This window comes from Bidens hawaiensis, unplaced genomic scaffold (genome assembly GCF_021521415.1).
Source record: "Bidens hawaiensis isolate Kalapana, Puna unplaced genomic scaffold, B.hawaiensis_p1.1 tig00002759_1, whole genome shotgun sequence".
Lineage (NCBI taxonomy): Eukaryota > Viridiplantae > Streptophyta > Magnoliopsida > Asterales > Asteraceae > Bidens > Bidens hawaiensis.
Window position 1 is genome coordinate 2,461,809 of NW_027491149.1, and position 24,565 is coordinate 2,486,373.

The 24,565-nt window shown below is 35.2% G+C and overlaps 1 protein-coding gene and 1 pseudogene across 2 annotated transcripts; both read left to right on the plus strand.

The window, feature by feature from the left end:
- Positions 1 to 5,848: 5,848 nt before the first annotated feature.
- Positions 5,849 to 9,962, plus strand: LOC143621013 (filament-like plant protein). Its single transcript, XM_077092551.1, has 4 exons — positions 5,849 to 5,987; positions 6,560 to 6,731; positions 7,149 to 8,347; positions 9,382 to 9,962. The coding sequence occupies exons 1-4, from the start codon at positions 5,895 to 5,897 to the stop codon at positions 9,778 to 9,780; spliced, it is 1,863 nt and encodes a 620-aa protein (XP_076948666.1). The 5' UTR covers positions 5,849 to 5,894; the 3' UTR covers positions 9,781 to 9,962.
- A 489-nt stretch (positions 9,963 to 10,451) lies between these two features.
- Positions 10,452 to 13,293, plus strand: LOC143620989 (protein arginine N-methyltransferase 2-like; annotated as a pseudogene). Its single transcript, XR_013151432.1, has 4 exons — positions 10,452 to 10,560; positions 10,753 to 10,954; positions 11,784 to 12,179; positions 12,980 to 13,293. The product of XR_013151432.1 is annotated as a protein arginine N-methyltransferase 2-like (transcript).
- Positions 13,294 to 24,565: the final 11,272 nt, after the last annotated feature.

Here is a 24,565-nt window from a genome sequence, read left to right on the forward strand (position 1 = left end):
CTGGAACTTGGAGCGGTTGTCTTCGCGCTAAAGATTTGGCGCCATTATCTCTATGGTACAAAGTGTATAATCTTTACAGATCACAAGAGCCTTCAACATATATTTGATCAAAAGGATTTAAACATGAGGCAACGAAGATGGGTGGAGTTGTTGAATGATTATGATTGTGAAATTAAGTATCACCCTGGAAAGGCGAATGTGGTAGCGGACGCGCTAAGTAGGAAGGAGCGAATAAAAACGCTACGAGTCAAGGCTCTAAGGCTGACCATTCGCGCAGATCTCTCTACCCGCATCCGAGACGCTCAGCAAGAAGCCTCGAAACCAGAGTTTGTTAAAAACGAATCCCTTGGGGGTATGATTAAGAATTTGGAGATCAAGGAAAACGACACTCGATATTTTGCTAACCGCATATGGGTCCCTCTCAAGGGAGGATTGCGCGAGCAAGTATTAAACGAAGCCCACAAGACGCGGTATTCCGTACATCCTGGCGCAGACAAGATGTACCAAGATGTTAAAGAGCTGTATTGGTGGCCCAATCTTAAAGGCGCCATCGCGACGTATGTCAGTAAATGCCTGACGTGTTCGAAGGTGAAGGCTGAATACCAGAAGCCGTCGGGGTTACTTCAGCAGCCAGAAATTCCCATGTGGAAGTGGGAACAAATCTCTATGGACTTCATCACCAAACTGCCAAGGACACCTGGGGGTTATGACACAATCTGGGTTATTGTAGATCGGCTAACTAAGTCAGCGCACTTCCTGCCGATCAAGGAAACCGATAAGATGGAAAAGTTAGCCCGACTGTATATTCGAGAAGTGGTTTCAAAACATGGAGTCCCAGTGTCCATCATTTCTGATAGAGATAGTCGGTCCACCTCAAGATTTTGGAGATCGTTACAAGGGGCTTTAGGTACTCGTCTTGACATGAGTACGGCTTATCATTCCCAAACGGATGGGCAAAGCGAGCGAACAATCCAGACATTGGAAGATATGCTGCGCGCGTGCGCAATCGATTTCGGAGGTAGCTGGGATACTCATCTCCCATTGGTTGAATTTTCTTACAACAACAGTTATCACACAAGCCTCAAGGCTGCGCCGTTTGAAGCTTTGTATGGGCGCAAGTGTAGATCCCCACTGTGCTGGGCTGAAGTGGGTGACAAGCAAATGACTGGTCCAGAATTGATCCAAGAAACAACAGACAAGATTTTTTAGATACGGGATCGCCTTAAGACAGCGCGCGACAGAGAGAAGAGCTACGCAGATGTGCGAAGGAAACCGTTGGAGTTTCAAGTAGGGGACATAGTACTTTTGAAAGTCTCTCCATGGAAAGGAGTCCCCCGTTTCGACAAGCGAGGAAAGTTGAATCCGCGCTACATTGGACCATTTGAGATCCTGGAAAGGATCGGTCCGGTTGCTTATAAACTCCGTTTACCCGCCGAACTCAGTGGAGTTCATGATACGTTTCATGTGTCCAACCTCAAAAAGTGCTTATCTGACGAAACGTTGATTTTGCCGTTGGACGAGATTCACATCGACAAACAACTGCACTTCGTAGAAGAACCTATAGCAGTAACCGATTGGAAAGAACAAAAGTTACGCAGAAGCAGAATCAAGTTAGTAAAGGTTCAATGGAACTCAAGGCGTGTGCCTGAATTCACTTGGGAAAGAGAAGACCAAATGCGCAAGAAATACCCACACCTCTTTCAGAGCATGGCTTCTGCCAGCGACGTCTCCTAAATTTCGGGACGAAATTCCTTTAACAGGGGGAAAATGTGACACCCGGTAATTTCCCAACCCCTTAAACCAAGTAATCAACCTAATTATTAGGTAATTATGTTATATGCGCCCTGCGCGAGCGCGCTATGTTAATCAGCGCGGGCATTTGTTATATGCGCCCTGCGCGAGCGCGCTATGAGAATCAGCGCGGGTATTTGTTATGTGCACCCTGCGCGAGCGCGCCACGTTAAGAACCAGCGTGGGCATATGTTATATGCGCCATGCGCGAGTGTTTTGGCTTTATGTTTTCATGTAACTTAACTTTATGATGGGTTGACCGTCCCGCATAATGCTAAGGCGGGTGCATCCCAAATCGTTTATGCGCGTACGGAAGGGGAACTAACCTCCCCGCATGGCAGGAACATTGAGAGTTAGTTTGTCTGAAGCTCTAAGATGGAATTGACTTCAACATAACTGATCACTATGTTGAAATACCAAGACCACCTGGAGAATCTACAAATGAAACTCAATGTCCCTAACTGCGAGAAGGTTACGTACCTACCCGCAGCAAAGAAATGTCCTTCGCGCAGAAAGCTATGCGCACAAAGTTATACGCGCAGAACACTTGGTCTATTCTCCAGATGTAAGGAGATTATTCCCGCCCCAAAAGGAAACAGTAGCGTGTTTAAGAGATTTCTACTTTTTACTGTACACTGACAAAAGTACCTGAATAAGCACACTGTAACATGAAAAGTCAACTGTCAGCCACCCTACTCCCACCAACCACAGACCTGCATGTCCTGTCCAAATCAAATCAAAATCTTTTATCCACTCCTCCACTTTTAAATAAATAATAATAATTTCCATACTTTATCATCATTACACCTAGATATGAAAAGATTGCAATCCCCTAAAGCAAGGGATTGTGTTCCCTAAATCTTGCCTATAAATATGTAACCCAAATTATCACCCAAACACACTTAAGAACTGCAAACTTGCACTAATCATCTCCCAAGCATCCGTTGTTTTCATTTCCGATCCTGTTACTAGACCTTCAATTCCGAGGCTAACACCAAGAAAACCCGAATCTCGATTAATCCCTTAACAAGAACCACAGGTGAGTCTCACAGCCCCTATTTTCACTGTTTTCACTATTTTTAAACTGTTTTCGGGGCGAGGGACACGTACTTAAATTATGCTTTATCATGATACTCTTACAAGCAATGCAAGCAATTATGTGTTTAAATAATGTTTCATTATGGTATATTTACAAGCAATGCAAACGGTTATCTATGGTTTTCGATGAGAGTGCGATACGAGTAAGTGATCACTTTACCATTGGAACTCTAAGGGTAGGGACTGCTGGTTTGATCCACCCACTCGTAGGGGTCGCACCACTTACACAGACGAGTGCCTAGCATGTCACGGGGCAGTACTATGGGATTGAGCCCGCTCGTAGAGGTCGCTCCTCTTACGCAGACGAGCGCCTTGTTTTCCGGCACAACGTCCGCGCGTAACCCGCGGGACGGTATTATTCGCTCGTAGTGGCAGCGCCACTTACACAGACGAGCACGGTTTTTCAGATGTGTCCGCGCGTAACCCGCGGGACGGTATTACTTATTTCGCTCGTAGTGGCAGCGCCACTTACACAGACGAGCACAGTTCCCAGAAATGTTCGCGCGTAGCCCGCGGAACGATTTTATCAGATTATGTTATCATAACTATGTTTTACTAAGCATGTGTTTCAATGATGCTATCAGAATTATGTTTTAGAATGATTTTTATCAAGACTATGATGCAATACGATTTATCAAGTTACTAAAACTTGTGAACTCACTCAGTTTATACTGATTCAAATGTTTTACGTGTCTTTCAGGAGATAACTAGGTAGCGCATGGAGTCACACTTAGAGCACCTCACGCTGAACATCTAAAACTAGCTTTTTGGAAGATTTTAGTTCTATCCCTTCAATGCGCATGGTTGTTCCCGCCGCGCAAGGGGATATGGCGTGGAAATCTTCAACAGTTTTATACTTGGATGTTTTTATGTAATCTTTAAACAATGTAATGTATTTGTATTAAACATTTCATGCGCAATGAAAATCTTACTTTGAATGTTTGCAATGGCCCGTGCTTAATTATCAATCCCCACTCGCGCGCGCCCGGCTGTTTCCGCCGTTCAGGGCCGGGTGTGACACCAAGCTTCCACGGTAGCTTCGGAGTCTGCTTTTTCTGTTTCTGGCAGGGTTATATCGATTAGGAGGACTCGACTCACTGCACCAGCTATAGAGATGTCGATTTGCTACAAGGATTACTTGGACTCTTTAGATAGGGCACAACATCAACGCTCACTCGAGGGGGAAATGGAGTATGAAGCGGGCTTGTATGAAGACGAGGTCAATGAAGGACACACTCAACCAATGACCGATGAAGAAGCCGCGTACGACGATTACCTAAGAAATAGCTCGGGATCGGGTAGCGAAGAAAATTAGTTAAAGAAACAGCAAACATGGAGGCAAATCATGAGTAAGAAACAGCAAGTTGTTCATGTAATCGTGTCTAAGCATTGTTCATGTAATTGTTTTAGTACTAATCAATAGGAAGTATTAAGTATTATGTTTATTTTCAATGTAAAAAAAAGTTAGGGATTCAATGTTCTAATTATTATGTATTGAGTGAAAAAAAAGTTAGTGGTGTATATAGTTGGTTATTTCATTGTTTACTTAGTATGTATGTAATAAGGAGAATCGGATCGTTTGAGCTACTTTCAATATTCTCATTTGTTAGTGCACGGTTTTGCGTCTAAAGTCTTTGTATTTATCGTTAATGTTTTATTTATTACTTAATGTAATAATTAATGTTTATTATTAACTAGTTCGTTAAGGTTAAGTCTAGTTCGCTAGGGATGTTAGCGAACTAAGGCATTATAATGTATTCCCTCCTGATTCGTTTGGGGATGTTAACGAATCAGGGGATGGTTCGTTATGTTAATTTATGTAACGAAGGGGAAGCTGGTTCGCTAGGGGATGTTTGCGAACCAGATCCCCTTCAATATAGAGTGAATACATGTTCACTTTAATGTAAGTCTTTGAAAAAGAGCTTTTGAGTGTTAATTAACCAATTGCTCTCTCTGAAGCTTCACCTTAACATTATTCATCTAATATATTGATAATATATACACGTACTTATAACACTGAATCGGTTAATTATGAGCGAGATCCTTAATAGTACTAATCGGATATTCATAGATCTGAGATTTGTTATTGTTCGTGATTATTGATACGGGGTCCAACAAGTGGTATCTGAGCCGTTGGTGCTCGTTTTACACTTGATTTGGTGTTTTAATTATTTCGTTATTGTTAGTTTTCGGTCAGTCCGTTTTGCCTTGTAGTTACCGTTTTGCCTTGTAGTTACCGGTTTGTTTATACTGTGAAAAAATAATGGTCTTCATTAATTACAAAATATAAAAAACAAATATTCGTATTTGAAACCGCGAAATTTAAAAAAAAAAAAAAAAAAAACCGGTTAATAAAAAAACCGGTTTATTAACCGGTTCTAACCGGTCCTAACCGGTTAGACCGGTTAGGGTTTTGACAGCAAAAAACCGGTTATTAACCGGTCCGGTTATTAACCGAACCGGTTTTTTTCCGGGCCAAAAAAAAACCGGTCCGGTTAATAACCGAACCGGTTTTTTTAAAAAAACCGGTTTGTGCACCTCTACTATACTCGTGGTCCTAAAAAATAATAATAAAAAAATGAATTCAAAAAAGTGTGTCTCGATAATCACATGCTCCTCGTCTTCACTCTGACTGACTGACTGACTCACTCATGTTATATCTGCCACAACCTTCTCACCGCTTCTTCAATGTCCCATTTCAGGCTTCTTCTTTTAATTATTATATTTCGTGTTCCTGAGTTTGACTATTAATTACTCTATAATTATTGATTCGATTTGTTCTCGGTTGCTGTGGAAACTTGCATTCATTTTGAGAACGATAAAAGATTCTTTTGCTATTTGTAATTTATTGCTTGCTTTCAATTCAAGTTACATATGATTTGTTTATGTTGGATTAGATCTTAATATTTGATTCCTTTAGCTTTATTTATTTGTTGCTTTCATCATGTATTTATTTAGGTTTAGGTTGAGGCGCAGAAGCAAATGTGAATCTGTTGTTTACTGAGATGGAAACGAAGAAGGCTTCTGACACGAGTCCGGGTGAGACTGCAAGTTTCACATTACCGTCTTCGCGTTCCGAGAGTAACTCCCATGAAAAGGTAGTTTTCAGCTCATAAATTTCGTTAACTTCAGAAATCATTGACGTCGCACAAAACAACTGCTATTATTAGAATAATGAAACCATAAAAACTCTTGCAGAAGAACGGTGCTGCATACTTGCATTTATCTGGATACTTAGAACTTTGTATAGATAACCAAGAAATCATTCCGATTGCAAAAGAAACCATCTAGTTATGCAATGAACTTTTGGTATTTAGCTGCATATCGTCTCTTATTTAATTCAATGCCACTAATTCTTTATATATACATTTAGGATTGTTTGATACAAAACCAAATCTGAGTAACGAATTACAAAAATCACGTAAAGATTTGCATCTGTTGATTTTATATAACTAATTTTCAGTAGATATATGTCACATGTAAAACAGTAGGTAAATGTGTTTATGGGTTCTTACAGTCATCTATTTCAAATTGGGTAACCTTCTATGTATATTTATACAGAAAACATATTCATTTATTTTAGTTGATGTTAGCATTCTTTGATTTGTTCAAATGCGGATATTTTTAATTAATAAGTTATGGCCATTTTCATTAATCATTTACATTTCAGGTTGACCATTCACAATCGCCCGGAGTCACCTCAAAACCATCTACCTCAAACATGGAAATTAATGACACTTTTAAGAGCCTAACCGAAAAGTCATCCGCGGCTCTTGTCAATGTTGGCGCTAAAGAAGATTTGGTTAAACAACACGCCAAAGTTGCAGAAGAAGCAGTTGCTGGTACTATTCAAACTGATTATCTGATTTTTGCAATTTGAACCAACTGTTCTATTTTAGCGTTTGGACATGTAAAAGAGATGGAATAACTATCTGAATGCTGTGATTCAATGAAAGGGAATCTCAATATATAGAAAACCAGAAACCCTAGACAACACTGTAATGGGTTCGTGGGCTAAGCTAGACCCTAATACATTATAATGACTAGTAATAATCTATATTTAACAGGATAAAACAAATTCTGCTTGCTTTTAGTTATTTGATCATTTAGAATCAAATTATGATAATATTAAGGTTGTTTTTTTTAGGAGTCAAATAACCGTTTTTACCACTGATTGTCTTATTATGACTGGTTAATATCATATAATCACTTTGAAAACACACATCAAACCACCTGTTAACATGTTTTGATTTTATTAGGTTGGGAAAAGGCGGAAAATGAAGCTGCAACTTTAAGACAACAACTCGAGGCAGCCGTGCAGCAGAATTTGGCTCTTGAGGTTAAAACCAATCATCTTGATGCTGCACTTAAAGAATGTGTCAAACAATTAAGAATATCAAAAGAGGAACAAGAACAAAGAATCAATGAGAATATTGAGAATCTTGAGAAAGAAAACTTGACCCTTAAGTTTGAGCTCAATTTGAGCACTCAAGCAGCAGAAACCGCTAGTAAACAACAGTTAGAGAGTATAAAGAAAGTGGCAAAAATTGAAGCAGAGTGCAGAAGGCTGCAATCATTGACCCGTAAATCAAATGATAATCATAAGGCTGTTTCAGTTTCTTCGTTCTATGTTGACTCTCTCACTGACAGTCAATCAGTTGACTCATTTAAAGTAAACAATTTGGACCATAATGAAGTTGAACCCGAGCAAGGATGCTTGGATTCCTGGGCCCGGGCACTCATGGCTGAGCTTGATCGGTTTAATAGTGGGAAATGTGTGGCGAAAAATGTGACATCATGCTCTGAAATTAATAATATGATGGATGATTTTTTGGAAATGGAGCGAATTGCTTCGTTATCAGACGGTCAGATTGAAACCTTTCATTGTAACTCTGAAACTGAAGATAACTCCATGAAAACTGAGCTTGAAGTAATGAGCCAGCGCGTATATGAACTGGAAATTGCTTTAAATTCAACTAAAGAATCTCTTGCCTTCTCAAACGCTCAGCTTGCTGATACCAACAGTCAAATGGTTGACCTCCAAAAGGAGTTGACTGAGGTGAATAGGTCAAAGGAGTTGCTTGAGTCTCAGCTTGCTGATACCAAAAGTCAAATGGTTGACCTTCAAATGGAGTTGACTGAGGTCAATAGGTCAAAGGAGTTGCTTGAATCTCTGCTTGCTGATACCAAAAGTCAAATGGTTGACCTTCAAAAGGAGTTGGCTGAGATCAATAGGTCAAAGGAGTTGCTTGAATCTCGGCTTGTTAGAATGGAAACAGAGGCACGGATCATGTCTACAGAAGTTAATTCGATTAAGGCGGATATTGAAAAGGAAAGACGTTTTTCATATGAAATGAAACTTAAATGTGAAGGTTTGGAGAAAGAACTTGTGGATAAAACAGAGGAAATTCGGGTTCAAACAGCTGTTAATTCAAATGTTGAATTAAAAGTTAAAAAGGTACCCTTTCTAACATTCTTGGTTTAAAAAGTGTGACGTCTTCCAAGCCATTTGGGTTCTGAAACTCGAGGCAAGCCAAGGCCGAGCTCGAACTCGGCTTGTTAACTTACTAGAGCCCAAGCTCGATCTTGTTCAAAATCTATTTCTGAAGCTCGACCTCTGCTTATTTGTTATTTATTATTATTATTATTACTACTACTACTACTACTACTACTATTATTAATTTATTATTATTATTATTGTTATTATTATATGTACATTTATAATTATTTTTTATATATATTTTATTTATAATCTTTATATATAACATGATATATATATATATATATAGAAAATGGTTCAAATAAAAAACAATTGTTTTGTGAGAAAGCTTTAAAATAAAGTAAATAGGAAACTATACCACTTTTAGAAACTACCTATCTCAACCACTAGATCCTAGATCCAATGGTGTACATCTATTCTTATGCTTCTCACAAAACTATTTTTTTTACATTAACCCTACCCAAGATATATATATATATATATATATATATATATATATATATATATATATAATTTATATAAATATAAAGTATGTTAAATTAAAACTATATAAGTAATAGGCTCATTTAATTAAAACTATTTAATATATTAAATTAGAACTATAGAAGCTTGGGCCTGGCTCAATTGTTGAACAAGCTTATTTATAGGCTCGAGCTTGTTTAAGCTCGGTTTGATTTGATCTTTTAGCAAACAAATCTCGAGTAGCTCATGAGCGGCTTGGCTTGTGTACATCACTACTTTTTATCAGGTTAGCCTATCATAGTATTTTCATTCTTTTGTTATTTTTACATAGCAGCCTCTATCAGGCCCTAGCTTTGACCAATTCTGTCCCTAAGGTGGTACATGAGGAGCCGCCTCAAGCTTTGAGGTGTTTTCCAGCTCGCTCACGCCTGTAAAAACCACAAGTTATGATGATTCTTATGATGTAACTAATAGAAGTTTGCATATATATTAAAAAATTAATACTATATGTCTATATTTACCTTTTACAGGGCCTTGAGGTAGCAGCAGCTGATAAACTATCCGAGTGTCAAAAAACAATATCATCACTTGCTAGACAGTTGGAATCGTTAGTGACTATTGAAGACATCTTGATCGACACTGCAAATCTACCCAGGATTTCTGGATCATTTGTTCCAAAAACTGGCGGTGAGCTATGGAAGTTGCATTCAAATGGTACATTTATGCCTAAAAGTATTCTAATGTCTGCAAAACAAGGTGAAAAGAACTGCGATTTAGCTTTGAATGGTGACAGTGATGATTCACCATCTTCATCTTCTTCATCATTGTCATCTGCTGTTTTGTTAAACCAGTTTGGTGGTCGGTTTGAAAGCAAGAACGGGTTTGAAAAGCTGTTTAATAGTAGGAATGGAATTCAAGGTGACAGTTAGTGTGCAGTGGCTGTGAATTAACATAACTAAAGTTTCATAGACTGCAATACATGTTTGTGCATCATAGTTGTATGGTGTCAGATTGATTGTTTTTAGGAGGTGGAAAATGACTTGTAACTTTCAGTTCTTTTTTATGGTTGATGGAGTTGTATCTAGTAGAGGAGCTAGAAATTCTATGAAATTTGGTTATTATAAATTTAGTTTTGAGGGTGTGGAATTGCTGGTATTGGGCTTTTTAACATGGAATTGACACATCTATAATGAGACAATAATGAGACTATGTGTTGTGGGTTAACTATCATGTGCTAGTTAAAGCGTCATTGTCAATGGACTAAAACCAACCCACCTTTTAATTTTAGTGTTGTGGGTTAATTAGCTTTAACAAGCATTAAGTTTAATTCAATATATTTGTTTATGTAAAATAACAATTTTTGATAAAACAAACTAGAATTTAAATAATAGACTAGACCGGGTTTTTTAGTTAACATATTAAAATTAAATAAATTACTAAAATAATTACAAGTATTTTAGTCGTCACCACCACCATTGTCATCGTTCTCACGATCCAACTATAGATGCTATATCAAATCCGATCAAAGATTTACATATATGTCCCTATTTTGTGTTTTCATTAAAATAGCTAGATTCTCATCTCAGTGTTGTTTAGTAGTATGGTCGGCAGTTACACATCATCGTTATCGTATTGTAGTGGTTGCAAGCTTTCACTTTCGTCGACTAAGAGTTCTGTTGATGCTCAAACCACAGCAAATACCAAATCATGTTAACAAAATCAAAGTAGGACGTTATAATGGGACGGAGTTATATGTACTAAAGAAGAAAACGTGGTAACTTAAAAGAAGCAAACATTATATAAATTAGACAGACGTTCATTAATTTAAAGCCAGCCATATATAATAGGAGAAGAGTGCAGTGAATTGCAAGTAGCTAGTGAAAATGGCGGAAGATGATGAGCGGCCAAAGGCGACACTGAGAGAGTGAAGAGCCTAATCGCATCAGGAGCCGACGTGACCTACTTCAACGAAGACGCCTCTAATGCTGGCCGCCGAAATCGTCAAATCCCTACTCGACGCCGGGGCTCCATCCAATCTATCAGCCGGAGACTTCTCCATGGATAACGCCCACCAAGATGCCTTTCACATGCTACTTAATACTGGTAACTACTTCAATTTATATTTTTAATAACTTTGGTTATTATTTAATGGAGTCAATGTTTTGGTAATTGAAAACCATTCGATTTCTGTTTTCTTGGTTTGTGTTTGGTTCTCTTTTTCAATTCGGCTTGAAACTTTTTAGGGCGGAAAAAAATTGTCACAAACTAATGATTTTCGACCTAATGTAGGCTGAATATTTGGGTTACAATATTTATAAATTACTTTGAATTAAAAAATAAAATGAAAATCTATAAATTTTGTCAACCTCAGTTCGTGTCTTAACAGGTAATATACAACACAATTATCAAACATGAAAATGAGTCGCTTAACAATTGGCTTTGATGGTTTGAGCATGACAATTATACGTTTTATGTACCAAGAAGGAGAAATGATGTACTCTAGCGTCTTAATTTTAATTATTTTTAAAAAATGTATAAAATTGCGTAGCGCACTTTTTTTCTAAACAGTTGCCCATTATGACGGCCCTGGTTTTAGTTACATGGAAAAGTGAAACCAAATTAAAAGTTTGGTTTCTATGAAAACATAAGACTAAGCCGTTGCGTCTTGTTAGGGTTCGGTTATTTCGGTTTGGTTTTCTGGTTACGGGTCGGTTTTTTTAGTTTCATGCACACCCCCAAGGCCTCAATTTAAACACGTAATGAAAGTTCAGTGACTCTAGTGAAGTGGGAAATCTATTTATCATTGTTTTTAAGTTTTTTCAGTCATTAGTGTTGATATTATCCTCTGTAATGATCAGTCATATGCATTCATTTACCCAGTTTCAAATTGTTTTTTAATATCGGCTTACTTAATTAACCTTTGAATGCATAGGGATACAAGCTGAATTAATACTTGGTACAATTGCAAGAAAAGAAAACAAAGTTGGTGATTTAGATGGGGAATATTTACAAGATAGAGTTAGTTTTAGTGAAGATAAGCTCATGGATGCTGAAAGCAAAGCGGTGATGATGGCTTGGGAGAAGCCATTAATGGAGGCTCATGCGAAGGCCATTTGTTCAAGAGGTGGTCACATTCTAAACATTGGGTTTGGAATGGGCCTTGTGGATACTGCCATACAGCAGTACGGGCCCGTTACACATACCATTGTCGAGGCTCATCCTGAGGTTTATAAGCGGATGCAGGCTTCGGGTTGGACCGAGAAGGAAAATGTTAAGGTTGTGTTTGGGCGGTGGCAGGATGTTCTTCCTCAACTTGAATCTTATGATGGTATTTGATATTTTTGTCACACTTTTTTGATTAAATGTACGCGTCTCACTTTACTTATCAACTTAAGATGTGTTTATTGGGGGTTTGCATGGGTTGTTTAGAGTTGGGCTTGGGCTCAAACCGAAACAAAAACTGAAAATTCTGTTTTTGTGTTTTTTTTAAAAACTTAACGGTTGCGTTATATTTCAGTTTTCTGTTTTCACAATGGGTTCGGTTCGTGTTTGGTGGTTCTGGTCTTGTCACTTGGGTTTGAAAATTTTGGGCCGAAAAAAAAGGACCAAAAGTAATTATTTCAGGCCTGAAACTTTGGGTCTAATTTATTTGTTAATTAATAATTTATTTAATAACAAAAGTTGGCTTTTTCTGTTTTTACGCGTTCGGTTTGGTTATAAAAGTCTATTTAGTTGTTGCAGTTCGTTTTTATTTTTTTTGGTTTTCGGTACATGCAAAGCTGAAACCGAACCTGAAATTTGGTTTTCTAGAAAACATAAAACTAAAACCAGTTTTGGGTTGGGTTTGGTCATTTCCGTTTAGTTAGATCGTTTGCTTTGGATTCATGTACACACCTAGTGTTTTTCGAGTTGGTTCTAAGTTCTGTTTTGGTTATAACTGTCTTTATTTTCACGCATGTAAAGGTAACCAACTTTTGAGAAATTTAGAATTCAAGGTCATCTTCTACCTTGTAGCAGGAAAAAGTTAACATAGTCAAATTTACCTACATCTTTTGACATTGTAACGTTAATCCATTGTCTTTTACTGTTCTAGTTAAAAACTTAGAATATATGTATTTCATTGCACAGGTATCTTCTTTGACACGTATGGTGAATATTATGACGATCTAAGAGAATTCCACCAATATCTTCCCACTCTATTGAAGCCCAGAGGGATTTACTCATTTTTTAACGGGCTTTGTGGAGGTAACGCGTTTTTTCATGTCGTTTACTGTCAGTTGGTATCGCTAGAACTTGAGAGTTTGGGTTATTCAACACAACTTATACCGTTGCCTGTTAAGGATTGTCTGGGAGATGAAGTTTGGGAGGGTGTAAAACATAAGTATTGGCAGTTAGATACATATTATCTTCCTGTTTGCGAGTCTTCGGAAGACACTGAATGATGTTTTTGAGTTATTGCATCATTCATGTTTTTGCTACCTATGTTTCTTCTACTAATGATATATTTAGAAGATGGTAAGTGTTCGTTTTCAATATTGTGGTTTCTGTAGGCTGTAGTTTATATGATTGGATTCGAAACTTTAATTTTATTATTGGTATGCAATCAGTGGCAAAGTTGAACTTTTGTATAGGGGGTCCGAAAGTCATGTATATGATATGTCCCCCCAGGTCCCTTCTATGCTTCGCCAATGTATGCAATGGCATGCTCCCTATTGCAAATTTGGCATCTCAATATGATCCCATGTTTACCGTGTTTGTTTTTGTTTTGTTTTCTTTTAACTAATTTACGTCAGTGAATCTATATTAAATAATAGTTATAACCTTTTACATAAGATAAAAATGTAGTAAAGTGCCTTTTCTGTTCCTGAGTCTTGTTCACTTACGTATCTTTGGTCATATAACGACTTTTTTTCACATCCGGAACCTTGAGGCTTACTATTTTTGCCATTTTCGTTCATTTCATTAACTCCTAGTTTTTCAGCCTTAAGTAAGGGTAAAATGGTCTGTTTAGGTATTTATAATTTTATTCTTTTTTAATGCTCAGTATTAATTAATACTTATGAACCCATCTTCCTTATTCGAAACACCTCATCCCATTTGGTTGCTTTTTAGAAAACAAAGTCCATGACACCAATGACAACGACGATAGCAGAGGCAGGCGAGATTATTTCTGACAAGTAGATTTAATTATTGAAGCTGCTGCCACCGTTATCTTCGTTATCTCAGCCGGTAAGTTGCTGCCACAAAACCACACCATCAACATCCCCTGAAACCATGAAACCACTCTTCATCACCATCGTCATTTTCTGAAACAACCACCACTACTGCGATTGGCTTGCTTTTCTGGTGACGAGGGTTTAAGGGTAAAGAAGACCCTGGGTCCAGCCTCCGTTCATAGTGGTGATGATAGGGGCTTTTGTTCTAGTGGCAAGAACAGAGCATAGTTGTCAATAGGGATGATAGCGGGCGCTATAGCGCGCTATGTAGCAATGCGGCTATAGACCGCTATATACTAAATATCGGTCATTTAGCGTGATTATAGCGGTATTTAGGGTTTTTTTTTTAATTTTAATTTTATTTTTTAATATAAAAAATTGTAGAAACCAATTTTTAAGGTTTGTTTATCGACCAAACAGCTGCACCTTCTACAAGTTCCACCGTAAAAGCTTAATTTGTGAATATAAAGCCTAATTATTTGCTTAAAAATTTTCTACTCCTTTATCGCTAAATATTAAATAGTGGTCGCTATTTACCGCTATTCGCTATGTAGCATATAGTTGACCCGTCGCTATTTACCGCTATTCGCTATTGACAACTATGGAACAAAGATGCAGCGGCGGCTTGTGAATTACTCGAGATCGACCCGTTAAAACATCAAATCGAGCCGAGTTCCAACCTTAAAAATAAGCTTGTTCAATAAATGCGTTCGAGCTTCTATTTATCTAATTTTAATTTAACATTTTAAATATATATTTTTATAATAATTGTACGATAAAAATAAGTAATTCGAATGAAATCACAAGGTCCATCATTGAATCTAATGAAATCACAATCCATTATCAAATCTAATGAATCACTTCTCTTTTCCCCTCTTCTAAATCTTTTCCCTGTTGCAACAAAGCCAACAAAAACGAAAGCTTTGTGTGATCAAAGTCCATGGATTTCTTCATGACCGGAAATCATTCCATTCCCACTCATGAATCTTTTTTGTATTGCAACGAACCGATAATAATCAATTCGTTTACCCTTAAAATGTCGACTTAGTGTCCTTACATATTTGGTCGGCGTTGGGGTAGAAGACGATGAAGTTGGCGACCGTTACCAGCTTGACGAGGAGGAATACGACGTTTAAGCAACAACAATAGATGCAGAATGACAGACATGAAAGCATGATACATAAGTTTTAACGGCGAAGTAAGCTCTATGATCCAAGATTTGATAAAAAGTGTGAAAAAAATTAGAAAATCCATGAAGTGAAGATGATGCAACTAGAAAATGGTTTGAAGGAGTGTGTGGAGAAAGGGATCAAATGGAGGGTATAGAGAAAGAGATAACCTTTTGTTTTCTTTTTAACTCATGTAATCTTTTAAACGAAGGTACAATGATCATTCGAAAAAAAAAGGTTTATTGGATTTAAATAATCCAAACTTTAGTCAATTGGTCAATATTAATCACAACTTAAGAATTGGCCTACATTAATTCCAACTTTCTCTGTACTGGCCGTCAACGAGACTTTTCTTAACAGATATGATAGTCATACGTAATGTTGTATTCTTAGCTAGTCTACAACAGCTTAATTTGTTTAAGAAATAAAATGCCTACTGTTTTGTGATGTAATGACGGTAGATCATTACAGACGGATTTGTGATATAATGGCGGTAGACCATTATACACGGAATATTTTGATATTGTAGTGACGATTACACACGAATTGATATCGGATTTGATTATTAAATGGATTGTGTTTTCGACTCATATATATATATATATATGGACTATTTTGTTATAAAAGGGAAACTCACCAACACATTGTGTTGATCGATATTTTAATATGCTTTTCAGGTAATAAATGAAGTATCGAAGCTTCACGAAGAGCGCGGGAAAATAGTGGCGTGTGTTTGAATGAAAATGTTAAACTTGTAATCCGAATAAAAATCGTGTAATATGACACGTGTAATAACTCTGATGGTTAAATAAAGTTCAATTTTCATTTTAAATCTATTATTGAATGTGATTGGCCGAAACGCGTCTGTCACCACCCGAATGACTTGGTCAAAGTCTTCCGCTGTTTAAATTAAGATTTTCGGGGTGTGATAATAAGCAACCACGCCAACAAAAATTAACGGAGTTAGACTTCGTTAGGAAAAGGCTCGTTGACTGCCAATACAGAGAGTTGGGATTAATATGATCAATTCTTAAGTTAGGATTAATATTGGTCAATTGAAAGTTTGGATTATATAAATCCAATAAACCATAAAAAAGACCAAGAGATCAAGTTTAACCCCTTGTTAGTAGGAAAAAAAAACCAAAAATTGTGAAAATATATGAACCAACAACATTTTTAGTACTCAATGAAATCAAACGATATGATCTATAAGTAACACCAAATATGAAATGTAATTTACCATTTAAAAAATAAATCTTGTCGGTTGATCGTTATCTTAACATACATTTAGAACACGTTTTTCTAAAATGATGTTTTCCTTTCTACTTATACTCAGTGCCGGCTCCTCTAGGGCAATCCAAGTGAAGCAACCGCTTTAGGCCTTCATATCTTGAAGGCCTCCAATTTTAAGATGCTATGTAATATATTTTCTATGCCGGATGTATCTTTTGTAAATGTGATATTCATGATTGTCAAGAAAGAAGAGAGAAACTTTTGCAACAACATAATAAGATTAATCTGTGCATATGCTCTGTTTTATGACTTATCAGTTGTTGAAAAAGGTGGGTGTTAAAGAAGACGACTATAGAAGATGAAGAGGTGATAAGTTGTTAGTAATTGTAGTACACTTTTTCATCATTGCAATTATGAGTTGGTTTCATAAGGACTTGTTTCATAAAATTGCTTTCTTTAAAATATTATTAAATTTAATGTATGGTGGAGTGAATAGTTTATTTGTAATAAATCGAATAACATATTAATTTGTAATACAAAAAATATCAAACTAGTGATAAACAATGAGCTAGGTGAATAGTATAGTTCAAATTAATAACTTACTAAATATTATTGTTGAAAACTAATTAATATGTCTAATAAAGGCATCAGAAATTATAATTTAAAATATTTATTTTGATGATTTAGTTAAATATAATTTGTTTGGATGAACATTTGACCTTATTTTATTACACTTAAAAAATAACTTAAAAAATACTTATAGAAAAGGCCACTAAGCTTTTCTTTGTTTTAGGCCCCGAAAAGTGTTAAGACGGCCCTGCTTATACTAATGATCTCCGACCTCTTTCTATATATATATATATATATATATATATATATATATATATATTCCCTGATCTTTTCTCTTTCACTCTTTAAATCTCTCTCTTTACATGATCATGAATCGAAGAACACTCTTGTTTTAGTGCTTATCGGTGTCATTGTCACCACTGTCAGAGGAGGTCAAACTCAAACAAGTTCTCTGATGAAGGCTTCATTACCGAACGCCACGACTCGGGCCTGTTGATTCACCAACGAGGACTACACCAACACCTGAGCATGTTGTTGTCTTTAATTTGTGTATAGCGTTGATGTTAATTTCCTTACATGACCTGTTTCAACATGTTCAACTGTACAACATAATTATATGAACATAATCGTTCGTAATCATATATATACATAATAATTGTCAGTTATTTTAATACATATATATGGTGAATAATTGCATATATAACTATACTTTACTGTAAACACGCGATGCATAATTACATATAGACTTCATACGCTTTGCATGAAAAAAAAGTTGGTTAATTAGTATAGGAATCATCTCACTCACAAACACATGATCAAACAACTCAAATTTATATAAAAACTTAAAATCCTGATTCATTTTTTTTAATATTAAAAACTAAAGTTAAATAAAAATAGTGTAATATTTTTAATAGTTTTTTTAGTTTAATTAACTAATTATTTGGTTATTATTGTTCTACAAAGTTATCCCTTCTCTCTACTCACGCTTTTATAAGATTCCTAATGAATATACTGTGTATATCTCGACGACACGCATATGTGTAAGCTACCGTTTGATTGTGGTTTTCTTTTCTTTTTAACTTTTAACATTCATATAAATGTGTATATCGTTTAACAGTGCTTACGTTTTACGTATGTAACATGTGCATCATCAATGGCATTTAATAACATGTTTTAAGTCTTACTTACCTATAGTTATCATGAATGACATCAAGATATGTATTATGTTATATAACTATTATAATTAAAATATACAAAAATAGGTACAAATATTTGTAAACTAATTAATAATAAAAAAAATACTCACGAGCAAGAGCTTGAGGTTGAAAAACTACTCACGAGCCAAAGCTCGATCTCTAGAAATAGAGCTTGAGTCATATGAGCTCAAGCTTGAAACACTAATCACAAGCCAAGCTCAAGCCTAGACGAACTCGAACTCAGCTCGTTTACATCCCTAACATGAACTTCTTTCTTTAATTCACTTATAGGTTATAACCATTTCAATTGCATAAGTATAATTTATTTTACTCACACTCCATGTCACGCATATCACAAGCTTCATTAGATCATTCACATCTTATCCCTCATGTTATATTAGGGAGGTGTTTATAATGTAGGAATTGATTAAAGGTGTTGTGAGTGAATAAAAAAGAAAATGCAATAATTTTTTAATATATCAAAAAAGTTACTGTTAACTCTAATTAATTTTTCTTTACTACTTTTTGAAAATGGTTATGAGTGTAGGAAAGAGAAAATATAATGATAAAAATATAGAAATATATTATTTAATTAAAAACAACAAAGAAAAGAATATATTTATTTTAATATAATTATAGATAAAGAACTGAATGTGAATGCTCTTAAACCATGACACATTAAATTCTTTAGACTACTCTCATTGGCTAATCACCATTGGTTTTCCACACAATTTAAAATAAAAAAGAAAATTAAAAAACTTTAAAATTATGGCAAACTAGTTTGCAACCCATATTAATTCGACATGTCACCATATAGGTGGCTATCTTTTTAATTTCTTTTTCTTTATTCTTTCATAATAATTAGTTTTATGTCTAATATTTAGTTTTGCTAATAACTTTTAATAATTACATTTCTATAAAAATCTGAAAACAATGTCTTGTTTAATATTTTTTTGTGAGCGTATACATATTTTATTAAAAAATGATTTAGTTCAAAAAAATATTATTTTATAAAAAGTTAACATTACTTATTTAAATATAACTGATGAATATAGTTTTTTTTAATATAATACTATTATTTTTTATATTTCTAGCCACCTAGAAAAACAATTATTAATTATATTTATTGAATAAAAAATAATGAAGGTTGAATTGCTAATAAGCGTGAAAAATTTGGTTTTATAGGATTGAGTAGGTGGACGAGATGAATTAGTTTTATAATAAAGATTGGGTAGAATTAGTTTGTGAATGGAGATAGTCTTATAGGCTTTTGTTATGTCACATACAATTCCCATTTAACATAAGTCACTAGGGCTGTACACGGATCAGATCGAACCAAACTACACGAGACCTTGTCCGTGTTTGTCCGTTAAGTTTTTGTCGGATAAAAAAACGGTTCACGAATACTCTACCCAACGGAAATTCGTGTTTGTGTCCGTCCATTAAGAAATTAAGTTTGTCCGTGTCCGTTTGTGTTCGTTATTATTGTAAACAGACACTAGTTGACAAAGAAACACTAACGGACCCTAATCGACAAACGAACGCACATACACTAGTGGACAAATGAACACTAACAGACACTAATGAACATTAATGGACAAACATACATAACAAACACTAATGAACATTAATGGACAAACATATACAAACAACTCTAATGAACAAAAGAACACAAATGATTAGCATTTGTTTTATTTTTAACTTGGTTTATCTATATCTATATCTATATCTATATGTCACACCCCGACCAAAGGCGGCGGAACATGCCGGGGTGCAACGATTGCTCATAAGTGCATGACACTATTTAAAGCGACAATATTTAACAAACTCATTTCATTTCACATCATCGAAAATGTCACATAACCAAATATTCATAACTCAAATACAACAAAATATAACAAAATATAGCAAATCAAATATTGTTCAGTTTTGCTAATATCCTAACGGTATTTGTGACGTTTTCTTCACCGAACTCCATAATCAACCTAGATGCAAACCTGTAACATTTCATAAAATAAAGTTTATCAACACAAAGTTTGGTGAGCAATTCATAAGTTTGAACAATAGATATATAGTATGAAAAGCCACAAAACTAGTATACAAAACCATAAATAATAGCTATAAACTTGGATAAATAGTTATCGCTAACAAGTTAGCGACACCCAACTATAAGGGGTTGCCAAATAGTTTAGGATTTTATAGTTATCGTTAATTGCATTACGTTAACGACACCTTGCCATGAGGGGTTGCCAAATGGTCTAGGATTTATAGTTCCACCATCCAAAAGCGATAAACACATAGTCAAATAAGCATAGAACACCAAATCGAGCAATTATTCAAGTAAGGTATACAACAACGTTTGTGGTTTAAGACCCGAGTATAAAACATTTAGTTTAGATAAGTTGAAATGTCACCCCCAAAATAAAAGATAGAAAACGGGGTATGAAGTTACTCACATTCAAGTAATAAACTTGAAAGATTGATTATTTGGAGATTTGCCGGAACGACGAGTTTAACGTATGAAGCCTAAATAAAAGAAAGTCTTGGATTTAGAAAGGTTTTCTTGAAAATCTTTAAATAAAATAATTGTTGCAAAAACTAATCAATTAAAGTTCAAGGTTTAAAATGTAACTATTTAAGAATTTATAATAATAACCCTTTTAAAAAATGTAAGTTTGCTCAAAACCGGGTTAAAGTATCTAACCTTAATATTTACTTAACCAATGTTAAGTAATAAGGTGGGGAAAATGCTAAAATGCAAGTTCCATTAGGCTAAAGATACTAAAACGGGTTTTTAACGAGTGTTCGGGTTGTCGGTTCGGGTCTTGACAAATGGTCAAACCCAAAGTCAACTTTCCAAAATATTAATTGTTATGAGATAACTCATTAAAACATACTAACACTTAACCAAGTATGTAGATCTATTGTTTAGAACTAACAACGCACGTTAAGCGAGTGTTCGGTTTTGTCGGTCCAAGCTATGTTATGAGATCAAGTTGGATCCAACTATTCCAAGTACTTAAGAAAATAATTAAAATCAGTTTGTAAACTATTTTTTTAAAGAAATATACAAGTCTTGATAACTAAAAACACACTTGTGTGTCTTAAGCGAGTAAAAGTCGGTATAGTTTGGTCTCCATCTCACAAATAGTTCATAGATGGTTTCTACATGCCCAAATATCATAGAACTTGTATATTGGTTTATAAATGAAGAAAACTTAAATTTTACAACAAAAAAAAGTTAACTACAAGTCTTTTAAGCAAAAGTTTCGGTTTAGTTCGGTTTCCATCTCCCAACGAGTTCATAGATGGATTCCATATGCTTAATATCAAAGAACTTGTAAAAATGATTTTTGAAACTCAAATCTAGCAATAAACATGTTTAAACAACTATTTTAACAAAACTAGTAAACAAAAGTTCGGTTTCCGGTTTGGACTAGTTTCGGTTAAACCGAGGTTAGTCTTATACAAACCCACACCATGGAACTTGTAAATAAGATGAACAAACTAAAGGGTTAGAAGTTAGTCATAAGTGATATGTATAATAAGTTATGTGTGTGTAAATATATATCAAGAACACGAAGTCCTCCATGAAGCCTTGCCTTATGACATTCGAAACTTAACCAACCAAAGTCGGTGAAGTAACAAATAAAGGAAACAAGAGGTGTGTATTATATATATGTTGTACCACCATATTCAAGAGTTAGTAATGTTAGATGAACAAGTTAGAATGAAAGACTATAGTTAGTTTGACTTGAGAAGTCAAAACTTCAAGAATACATAAGACATAACAACCTTTAATCTATGGAGTTTGAGAGAGTTTTTGGAGATGTAGCAAGAGTAAAATGAAGAAGATGGGTGTGTATATATAGGGAAGGAGTGAAGGGTTGGGTATAAAGATTCTTTTATGGTTTGCATAAAAATGGGTATGTTTAAATGGTCAAACAATGCATAATATAAAAAAAATATATTTTATATATTTTAAATGACAAGATCTAATATTTTATATATTTGAAATGTTCGGGTTACAAACGGGTCGGGTTTACATAACAAAAGTGACCCGAAATTAACGAATGTCACACTATATTACATATAAAATATTTTAGATGGACACAATAGTAATTTTGCAATTTTAAGACACTGTTAAAATTAACTCATGAGACGCCGCTAAAATTAATATCCTCACCTAAGACGTCGTTCCATATTATCTCCGGCGACATTTAAATTAGGGTTATTAATTACAATCTTCGTGGATACCGACCGAATTGCCACACAGATTAGAATTGCTTCCGGTGCATGTAACCCCGAAAACATCTAATGGACTAGCAATTCCACAAAATCATGCCCAAACTGTCACCATGTTATATAGTCTATAACAGTGATGTAAATATCTCTACTTTATATTCTTAAATAATTATAAAATTCTTTGTTGCCATGTTATTATTTTGGGACCTAACATTTAGGTTCATCAAGGATGACCGGGGTTACCCGAGGAGTTTATTGACCAGTCGGAACAGGAAATCAACGGGCATTTACTTGCCACAAGTGGTGCAAGTGGCTTCCAACCACACCCATTTATTGATTAACGGTAACAAAATGATATAATCTGTTACACTTATCCTTAAAAGCTTCCAAGTAATTTTCATTTAGTTTTTTTCTTATATAATAATATGCATTTTGTGTAACATGAGTCTTTTTTATTTTGTTTAGGGGTCCATTAAAATGGAAGTGTGTCCCACTACTTTTATGACGGGTCTCAGATTTGGCGGGTCTTAAACAACACCTTATTGAGCTTCTTGCAAGTATTTTCTCTTGCAGATTATTGATTTAGCAAGAATTGAAGAGGTACAACATCAAAACATTTTTATTACTATTTTTAATGTAGAATGAGATATGAAATTTCTGGCAGGAAACTTGGTGATCATGAAAAATTGACAATGATATGATTAGTGAAAATCATGTTTTTAGGGAACCGAGAGCTAATAATGATAGTCAAGTTGGAGAAGAATCAAAATTGTGGTATAGCGAGTCACAATATATATTAAATTCACAGCAACAGGTCGACGGGCTTTCTTTGTGTGATGAATTTTTTCGGTGTCAACCTCCTCAAAGTTCTAACAGAATACCGTATACGAAACAGGCTACTCAACAGCTAAGTAGTTTTGCACAACATAAACGGTAGGGTTTGTAAATTAGTTTTAAACTTACATAGTATAGCGAATGCGTACTATGTCTATATATGACATAGTACACACCCGTAAGCAACCGGATTTCGTTAACTTAAAAATAAAAAGAAAAGAGAAACTTAAATTTCCTTTTATTTTTTTGGATAAGTTATACTGACTATAAATTTTTACATCACCAATGTTAGTACTATAACGAATTGAACCCTTACCGACTGAATCTGCATCGTGTCTCTGCCGCAACGCACGGGCTCTTTGCTAGTATATATGAAGCCTTGAGGGCTGGGTAATATGGTAGAAATCCAACTAAATAAAGCATATTAATTGCAAAATATTATACATTACTGGACGGAAGGACATAAGCAAACCTAACGTGCGGTAGTTACTGGACGTTCACGAACACTATTGAACGAACGCAGCCACGGCCTCTGTTCATGTTCGTCCGTTAAGCTTACTGAGTGTTTTTTTGTTCATGTCCAATTTCCTTGTTAAACGGATGAGCATAAACAAACTTTTTGCCAAACAGACGGCCGTACTTTTTGCCAAACAGACGGCCGTACATCCGCCGTGCGTCTGGTTCATTTACAACACTACAGGTCACACATGATACCTTCATTAATACACCAATCTAGAATATACCACACATGACACATTCTTTTATTTACTTTATATTAAATTTGTAGACGACATAAGCTAGTGCATGGTACATAAGGTGCCACTAAACTTTTTCCTAGCTTAAATCATGTCACATTTTAGTTAAAATATTAGTTAGTTTGGCCCATAATACACACGTTATAATATTTTGGCCAATCAAAATTATAATTAACTTGAATGATTCATAACGCCCCTAAAATTTGATCATTACCCCTCCCCCCACACAAAAAAAAAACACTTTATCCCCAATTATATCAATTGAGGGATGCAACTTTAAAAACTGTATCCTCTAAAACTAGGTATTAAAAAAAAACTCTTATCCCTTTAGGTTACGTGTAGTGGAGGGGCTACAAAATTGGGCGTTTTGCGTTATGTAACACCCAGTCAGCAAATAGTGGATTTTTGTTTTTGGGGTGTAATGGTGTTGTGACCCACTGTATATATATATATATACTAGTAGGTATGCCCGCGCGTTGCGGCGGAGATTCAATAA

Bases quoted from the DNA above. Each gene is read 5' to 3' on its own strand.
- LOC143621013 (XM_077092551.1), top strand. From the start codon at position 5,895: ATGGAAACGAAGAAGGCTTCTGACACGAGTCCGGGTGAGACTGCAAGT. The intron at 5,988-6,559 runs GTAGTTTTCAGC...TTTACATTTCAG, and splicing joins AGAGTAACTCCCATGAAAAG to GTTGACCATTCACAATCGCC. The intron at 6,732-7,148 runs GTACTATTCAAA...TGATTTTATTAG, and splicing joins TGCAGAAGAAGCAGTTGCTG to GTTGGGAAAAGGCGGAAAAT.